The sequence below is a fragment of the Pinus tabuliformis genome, chromosome X (genome assembly GCF_031772625.1).
Source record: "Pinus tabuliformis cultivar Carrire ecotype Pingquan chromosome X, CPIR1, whole genome shotgun sequence".
Classification (NCBI taxonomy): Eukaryota; Viridiplantae; Streptophyta; class Pinopsida; order Pinales; family Pinaceae; genus Pinus; species Pinus tabuliformis.
In genome coordinates, this window is record NC_142308.1 from 87365455 (window position 1) to 87374579 (window position 9125).

The window sequence follows — 9125 nt, forward strand, 5'->3', positions numbered from 1 at the left end:
ATTACTAGATAATTTCCTATTTTTTTTGTTTTGTTCTACCCCTATTTCTCTTGTAATCTTCTTGAAGGGTCTTCCTTTCTTCTTTTTTATGCTTTCCATCTCTTCGATAATACCCTCGTCTTCCCAGGAAATGGTCTGATTCATATTACCCATAATGGTGCTCGAGGGATTTCCTTTAGGTTTTGATAATCTCACAATGAAATTTCTAATTTTGGGAGATGGGATGCCCATATTTTCTTTTATTTCCTCTTGATTCAAATTACTAGTTGACATTTTGGGTTGAATACCACCATCTTACATCTCTGTAAATTTCTTTTGGTCTTTTATTCCTCATTCTTCTACATCAAGGTTTGTAGCATCCTCCTCTAGGGCCCCGTCTGCTGAACTTAGAACATTTTCCTCTTATTCATTTTCTTCATGGGATTACAAAACTTCAAAATGGTTTGTCGAGGTTAAGGGTGTATTTTTCCCTTCTGTTTTTTGTGTGTGTTGTTTATGATCTCCTTTTGTTTCCACCTTTCTTCTAAGTCTGCCACAACTCTTCTTTCCCTGTTGGTGTCTCTACAACTTTTCCTCATTGTGCCTTTTCACAATCTCTTGCAAAATAGCCATACTCATGGCAATATCTCCATTTAAATGAAAATTTCTCATAATCTTAGCTCTGATAGTGTGTGTGTTCTCCTTGTATGAGCTTGATTTCTTAGGGAAGACCCTCCTCTGAATCTACCTCTACACAAATCATGGAACATGCAAGCTGAGATCCTTTTGGCTTTTCCCAATTCAGGGATTTTCCAACCTTGTTTCTAATAGCTCACGCAGTCATCACTCCAATAAAAGAGTAAGAGCTGAGGGAGTTTGACCCATCTAGGGACAAAATTCAAGATGTCTTCATTTGGGTCTAAATCCATAATCCATTTGTTCAAATGTATCCCTCTAGGTCCAAAAAATAAGGAACATTTCTAAACATTACATCCTTATCTTACTTGTATTCAAATAGAAAGGAAAAGAAGTCATTCCCACAAGCGTAAAAATGAATTTGACCTTTCATCGTAGGCTTTCGGGTCTTTTCAATCCAAGCTTCCATAGATCATGGAGATGACCACATTCTAGTGAACTTCCCAACCAGGGTTCGATCCAAGAAGGTCGTGGTAATTTTTTGAAACCTTTTTGGAAGGTTATCAAAGGGATGGCTTTGGCCTTCTTCACAAGTTTTGCCTATTCTTCTTTGGATTTCAGTTTCCTTCGAAAAGAAGCTACTTCTTTGGATTTCAGTTTCCTTCGAAAAGGCGCTACAAAGTCCTAAATAACCAAGACCTCATTTAATAAAGGGTAAAGAAACCCCTCCGAGGTTCCCATTACAAAGTCTCACCTAAAGTTTCAGCAAAAAAGTAAGTAACAACAATAAAGTATGAAAATCATTACTAGTTATTATTAGTCCCTGCCATCTGGCATCTGACAGGGACTATAGTAATCGATCGTTCTAGAGATAGCATTAATTCGAAGGTGTTATTCGGCTATTTCGGTTGTTATGCTAAAGTTTCGAAATGCTTTGTTAGTCGCTTATGCTAAGTTTCATTCACAGCTGAACTTCGCCATCTTATTTGGCCTCTTCCCGAGGCAGAAGAGGCTCGACCATAGCTTAAAGCAATAAGCCCGGTGCATTTTCGTGCTAACCGTCACGGGTGTCTGGTTTTAATGTTAGCATTACTTCTGCCCGGGTATGCGGTTTAGTAAAGCTCGGTGTTCCCTGTTACAATGTTCTACATTGGCAGCTGGTGCATGCCATGATGCACCATGGTTCAACAGCTGTTAGCCTTCGTCGCACGTTCTGTTAAGAACCCTACAAGGGAAAACCAAACACAGGGACTCAAATTTAATCTCAGACTGGCCTGTCAAAGCCCTCGCTCTGAGTTCGAATGGGTCTTCTCTATACACAGGATCACGCCGCTATGTTCGTATGGCCCGGTAAGCCTAGCGTGAGCGTCCGTCCCGGTCTATTCATCTGAAACTCGCCTGTCAAAGCCCTCTCTCTGAATTCGAATGGGTCTTCTCGACTTGATTCAAGATACCAGGAGATGCCGGCCATAATCGACCGTCGTGAGTCACGAGAGGCGGCAGAGACAGATCATACCTTGCAAACCAAAGCCGGTAGGAAGCAACTCCTCCAGAGGCAAGGTAAGCGCTTGAGGCCTCTGCGATTGCTGATGAAGTTGCTGAACGGGAGGAACGGGAGGCCTCTGCGATTTCTGATGAAGTTGCCCTTACATCTTCTTTCTATTATTGGGAATCTGCCTGCTCTGAGTGCTCTGAAGAAACCCTTGTCTCTTTTTGTCGATCAAGATGAGATGAAATCTGAGGAGGAGGATGCAGAGGGAGCCGAAAAGGGGGAGGGCCAAGAATCCACCGAAAAGATCATACCGCCTGAGACGAACTAGCTATTCCATCCGTGGCCGCTTTATCCTCTACGGGAGTCAAATTCGTTGCTATGGACGGCGACCTCACCACAATACAATTTGATGAGAAGACTGCCACGATTTACCTCCCCAAAGTAAGGTTGGATGCCAACACGGAGGTAATCTTGAGAAATCTGGTGGCATTTGAATCTTCTGCGGCTCCGGGTGCGCTGGTTTTCACACGATACACCGATTTCATAAACGGGATGATCGACAGCGAAGAAGATGTTAGATTGCTGAAAGAGAGTTTCTGAATGAACGTGTATTCGGGTCGTGGAAATTCCTTTCTCTGGTAGCTGCAGCGATACTTTTGGCGGTGATACGGAATGTTTTTCTAGCAACTGAAGAGGGATTTATGTCTCTTGTGACAAATGCTCGGTCCACAAAACCACAGCTTGCAGCAGTTGGTTCTTGCTGTTTAGTTGGTCTTCTGTACACCACAGCTTGTAGCAGTTGGTTCTTGTTGTTTAGTTGGTCTTCTGTACGAGAAGACACTTTACGTTGCTAACATGTGGCCACGTTTCTTTGTGCATGCAACATTTGGCAGCCTGTCGTATTCATTTTTCTAACCGGCATATTCACTTTACTAATAATTTTAATGAACTTCAATTTATGTTTAAATATAATAACTTGTCTTCTGAATGATCTCAAGAAATTTGACGGGCAATCCTTTTTCGATTTGGGTCATCCTCTGCTGAATCGTGTAACTAAGAGTTTCGTGAAAGCTGCAGGGGTGAGTCCTAATTAAAGCCAACACTTCTTCTTTAAAAGTTCTGTATCTATATGCTCTGTTCTTACCAGAGAGCTGAAAGTGACTTTAATGGCAGATTGGAGCAGTGCAGGCTGTATCCAGCGATTCTTATTGCACAGCAGCTGAAGGTCCTGTCACTCTCTATCTATCTCCGTGATTTTTAAAAACGAGACAAGTTTGATATGTTATAGTTGTTCAACAAACGGATTTGTTAGGAGAATTTGATGAAAACTCGGTGGTTTGTATGTTGGCTATTTTGAATGCAGGGTTTGAGAAGAAAAATACTCCAGAAATTGGTAGGCAGAGAAGGCAAACCCGTTTTCCTAATTTGGAAGGTGAGCATGAAAAATGCTATTTGAATTCTTAAATAAGAGAAGGTTCCATAGTTTGCTGAATTTCTACATGACAAAAAGTAACATCAGTGTTGTGGCATCCATCACAGGAGAGACATACAAGAAGTCTTTGGAGACTCTGGTACAATTTCTTTCTCTATGCCCTCCATATCAGGGGACTTTCTCCACATATTGACCTTCCAAGTTCCCATATTACTAGCAATAGGATTACAATGTTAAGAGACAATAGAACTATTTAATGGAGTAAAAAATTACATAAAAATTTGCTCAAAAATATCTATTTAAAGCTTAGCAGTGAAGTTCTAAAACTTCCCCAATCTAAGGGCAGAGACACAAACAAACAGCTCACGTCACAGGGTTCAACCAGCATATGGTTGAACATAAATGGTCTTTTGGATTTGTACTTTTTCAACCTCTTCAATTTCTTGGTATGGTAATAGAAAATCTGTTTGTGGTCATGTGCCTTGTACCTTATTAACGCATATGGCATATGGTTGAAGATGCTCTGTGGGATTCGTACTTTTCCAAGATCTTTTTTCAATTGATTAGTACGATAATTTGTAATCTGCTTGTGCCTATATGCCTTGTGCTGTTTTCATAATTGAATTCCTAGCACATAGTCCAACCTTTCTAAAGGGAAAAGACAACAAACTTACATCACATGGCTGAAGCAGCTTTATATTGTTATGCATAGATGTTCTTTTGGATTTTTTACTTTTTCAACCACTTGTTTCAATGGCTTGGTATGATAATCTGTTATTTGTTTGTTCACATATGCCTTGTGTCTTATTCCAAGGCTTTAAAAAAATGATCCAAGTGAAAGATTGATAAGTACTGATTTATGAGATTTAATGTTGGCCAGGGGACTTGAACAAGACTGCAGCCTTGTAAATTATGAAGCAATTAGTGAGGCCTATGCACTTTCTATCATTAGATTGGTGCTTTCATTTGTCAATGGATTGCTTGCCAAGCTCCGAGAACTCTTTTCAGGCGATCCAGCTACCACTATGAAGGTACATTATTTGATAAACAGATCTCCGGTTCTCCAGTTCTTGGGTTTTCTTTTCTGCATCTTAAACCTTAGAAGGAAACTTTTTGGTAGTTGGCATCTGTTATTTGGTTGCTTGCACAGTGTGGGCAGAAAATGACCATATGGACTCTAGCAAAGCTTTGTAAGTTCCAAGCTCACCTTCCATTGCATCATTAATTGCATGCTGGATTTTGAAGTTGCTTTTTGAATGTGCTCAAATCTCATGTAGTTCTTTCTTTCTTCTCTCGCTTAATTGATTCATAATTTGTTAAGTCTAGTTTCGATGTTCGAACTCTGAACTTGTTGGAAGCTTACAGAGAGGCCAAAACCCACTAGACAGTCTTGCATGTACATATATGCGAAAGGCCACTCCAAGCATATTCTGTCAGGAAGCAAATTTGAGACAGAGGATTTGTTCATAATTCATATAGCACTACACCTAGAATTACCCTGCTTTCATAAAAGTTGTCCTTCTAATTGATAAAATGCCTGTTAATAAGCACTGATTTCTTCAAATGATATCCATGGATGGACCATTCTACGATTCAGAAAATGAAGGTCAACCATCCATCAGTACATCCATGAGAGATCTTGCTTGTAGGAGACAACCTTTGCATCACCTTGAGTGCCTTTCTCTGAGATTTGAGGGAAATCTTCCACCTTTAACTTTTGCAATTTATGAGAAGCTACTAGAGGCTTGAGTCCAATATCTATCAAACCCAAGCACGTACAAAGTCGCATGACAGTCAAGGATGGAAAGTGCTTAACCAGTTGCAGCCCTTCATCAGTGACCTCCTGGCATTGTATAAGTTCAAGGATCTCTAGAAAGTGAGCTACACAAAGAGCCTCCATGCCACTGTCATTGAATGAATAAACATGGTCAAGAACTAAAACCCAATGAAATTATGCCAGCAAGACTGAAGGAAGATGAGGAAGGCAAGTCTCCATCAGAGAATGATATTGAAACTGATTCCAATTCAGAGAAATTCTGAGCAATGGCCTTCAAGCTTTCATCTGTCAACCGCAGTGGATTTCTCATTAGGATAGGAATGGAGAAATCTGAAGGAACTCGTAATGACAAGGTTTTCAGCTTGGGGCATTGCTGGGCAAGGCTTATCAAATCATTATCTCTTACCCCAACACACATATCAAGATGAAGATTTTGCAAAGCTTGACATTTCCTAAGCACACAAGCAATTCCTCTACCTGGGCTGATGAGGCAATTAACAAGACTCAAATCTTCCAGAGCCTCACATGCTACCAATTGTTTCTGCCATCTTTCGATAGCTAAACGTCCATATACTTTCATGTACCTATAATTTGCATCAACCTCGAATTGAAGCCTTTTCAGGTTCCTCCAACCGTGCCCCAAGTTTGCTAGATCACCTTCTCCAATAGCCCGGCAATTTTTGATAGCCAAACCTTCCAAACTCTCAAGCCGACCTAGATACTCCAGCCATTCTACACTGCTTACATTGAGGCACCTAGTCAGGTGAAGAGTTGACAATTTTTTGCAGCCTACAACCACAGACAGTATTGCACCTTAAGCCCAGTGCAGGAACATAGATACCCCAGACCTCCATCTGTAATAAATGTGCAAAAGCTAAGAGTGAGATCAGTGAGGTTAGGGCAATGCTGTGACAGAATTCTAAGCCCTTCATTATCCAACTGCTTGCCTAGCTTTGACATCCATCCAGAATACCCTATCTCCACTCTCACTAAGTTAGGGAACCGCATACAGAGCGCGGATAAGGCTTCATTTGCTGGGCTTAAACCGCACCCCACCCTTAAATATTCCCTCTGGTCTTTCTCGATTTGATAGAAACGTTTGCACAGAAGGGCTGCAGTGTTTCTGTCTGGTGTTTCTTTAATTCGATCTAGTACTTCCCACACCACCTGATCTGGTAAAGCCTCTATCATTCTCAAGCCTAATTCCAGTGGCAGACTGCGTACATGTAGCGAAATCTCCAGAAATTACTCTACATATAAAACAATGAACCAAAGGGCAATGAATAATCAAAGTTGTGCCTACAAACAGAAAAATCACGATCAAATCCACCAGGAAGCAATTTCTATTGTTGAATATACACAAAACAGGCAATATGCCCATACACAAAGCAAGATATAAGCAAGCCAAGAAGATAATGATCCAAGTGAAAGATTGATAAGTATCTGCATGCCTGAACTGCAAATTTTCAATTATTTTAATAACATGTGAATTTGAATCTTACACAAAACTCTCTTGTTTTTCTTTGCAGTGAAACTGTCCCCTCACTATCCCACTGGCTCTTGCAAATCCAAGCTATAAAGAATGATTCAATCCGATTTCTTTCTGCCACATCTTCAAGGAACAGAACTCTCAAGTGGACCTCCTATCTAGGAGGGGGATCTCCTTGCTCTTTGGACTGATTAGATGTCAATGCATTGATCAGGGATCAGTCATCTCTCTATAGTTCATTTTGTTCTAGCTAAAAACAGAGATTGATCTGATCCTGCAACTGGAAAATGTTGTTGTAACTATTCGCAACTCATATTTGGACTTTTGTATCAGTTGAATTGACTTAATATCCACTTGAAACATTTTTTTTACACCCACTGCAAGAATACGCGGCCCATATATTGCTTTAATTTCTTTAATATAGGTTCAATAGACTTGGAAGTATTGCTCCAATTTATTTATGGCTCAATAGACTTGGAACTATTGAAATATTGCTTGCTTGAAGTTGCAACCGTCTCTCCACTGCGTTATCTGCCCAGCTCCCTGTTCTTAACTTCATGCAGGGACTCGCTGCCTCGCAGCTGCCCTTGTTTCCAAAGTAATCAAAACAATAAAGTATGAAAATCGTTGCTAGTTATTATTTCCAAACTAACCAAAACTGCATTAGTTATATACCTTTTATATTATATTTAATTTAATTTAACATTAATTTAGTTCGAAAAGTCAATTTAATTTATAAAATTCATTAATTAATAATAATTAATAAATATATATTAGATAATTCATTATGCATTTAGCATTTTCCTTGCGAATATGTGATTGGTGAGATATCCCTCCTTAAAAAATATTTATGTGTTCAAAATTTGGGAAGTTACATCAACCATGTAAATTGTTGGAATTTTTTTCGGGTGTGTCCTCACCGCTATCAAAAATTTTGGACGTTAACCATTGTAGAAAACGAAACTTTTAAAATTTATAACCGTGGTAGAAAACGAAATTTTTAAAATTTATAACATTAATAGAATAGGATCATATTACATTTTTTTTTAATTTAAAAAATAATTAATCATAATTATTATGTATTTAATTAAATTAAGTGAGTTTTACATTCTAGTGTGAAGGCCATATGTTAATATGTATGTTTCTCTTACCATAAAAATAATAAATTTTGTAAATAAAAAAAATGTTGACTATAATAAAAAAGGAAAAAAATATATCATAAATATTTTAACATTTGATACGAACTTTATATATATATATATATGTATATATAGAAAAATAATGTTAAAAAAATATTTTAATGTTGTATAGAATGAATCAATGTAGATTATCAATAAAATATTTTAATATGAATTAATATAGATGTATACTTAAAAATATATTAATAACAATCTATGCACATAAAATGAATCAATGCACATGTCATGTAATCTCTATAACATTCAAAAGTACAATTTAAACAATAAAAAATTACACTAAAATAAGTTTGCACTGGAAGAAATTTAATCCCTCTCAACCCATATTAAATCAATGATTAAAATAAATCTACAATAATTATAATAAATGAATATTTTAATAACTTATATTTAATCATCTTACATTTGAATTCAATTCATTTTCTTAAAGTTTAAAAAATAATCAATCAAAATTATAAATTATTCAATTACATTAACTATAATAAATAAATATTTTAATAATTTATATTATATTTCCCCAAAAGGAAAAGGTGAGTTCAATTAATTAATATTGTGAAAACAAAACCCTTAAAATCTAATATCATGAATAAAATCTGATCATCTTACATTTAAATTCAATTCATTCTTTCATAATTTAAAAAAATAATCAATCAGAATTATAGCATATTCAATTAAATTAAATATAATCAATGAATATTTTAATAGGTTATATTTAATTTGTCCACAAAGAAAAGCTTAGGTCAATTAATTGATATTGTGGAACATTTTAATCGGAGATAATGCTAGTGGATTTTTTATTATTTTCGATTAAAACTCACCAATCTCGGCTAATGTCATTCTTGTGGTCAAACCCGTTAAAGGATTTCATTAATTTCGAGCAAAAACCCACGCAGCCTCCACATCAAAAAACTAAAAAATTCTGTATCAATCTATGACATAATGTAGGCACTAGAAGATACGTGAACCTTGGGAGTATAGAGGGTTCGATGAAAAAATCAGAAAAGGTAAAGTGAATGTGGAAATTGTAAGCAGATTCATTCTTCCTCACACAAAAAATTAAAAAATTCTGTATCAATCTATGACATAATGTAGGCACTAGAACATACATGAACCTTGGGAGTATA

General features: G+C 37.1%; 1 protein-coding gene and 1 pseudogene across 2 annotated transcripts; one reads left to right on the top strand and one right to left on the bottom strand.

The window, feature by feature from the left end:
- The first annotated feature begins 2895 nt into the window (after positions 1-2895).
- On the top strand, positions 2896-7242 carry LOC149138511 (outer envelope pore protein 16-2, chloroplastic-like). 2 transcript variants are annotated; one of them, XM_089449074.1, is made up of 7 exons: positions 2896-3186; positions 3281-3332; positions 3471-3539; positions 3647-3678; positions 4420-4570; positions 4660-4729; positions 6846-7242. In XM_089449074.1, exons 1-5 carry the CDS (start codon positions 3052-3054, stop codon positions 4426-4428), a joined length of 297 nt encoding a protein of 98 aa, XP_089305200.1. In that variant the 5' UTR covers positions 2896-3051; the 3' UTR covers positions 4429-4570; positions 4660-4729; positions 6846-7242. The 2 variants fall into 2 exon arrangements, with proteins under 2 accessions (XP_089305200.1, XP_089305201.1); XM_089449075.1 differs by lacking the exon at positions 3647-3678.
- Positions 5022-6507, bottom strand: LOC149138512 (F-box/LRR-repeat protein 14 pseudogene; annotated as a pseudogene).
- Positions 7243-9125: the final 1883 nt, after the last annotated feature.

Bases quoted from the DNA above. Each gene is read 5' to 3' on its own strand.
- LOC149138511 (XM_089449074.1), top strand. From the start codon at position 3,052: ATGAACTTCAATTTATGTTTAAATATAATAACTTGTCTTCTGAATGAT. The intron at 3,187-3,280 runs GTGAGTCCTAAT...CTTTAATGGCAG, and splicing joins GTTTCGTGAAAGCTGCAGGG to ATTGGAGCAGTGCAGGCTGT. The intron at 3,333-3,470 runs GTCCTGTCACTC...TTTTGAATGCAG, and splicing joins TTATTGCACAGCAGCTGAAG to GGTTTGAGAAGAAAAATACT.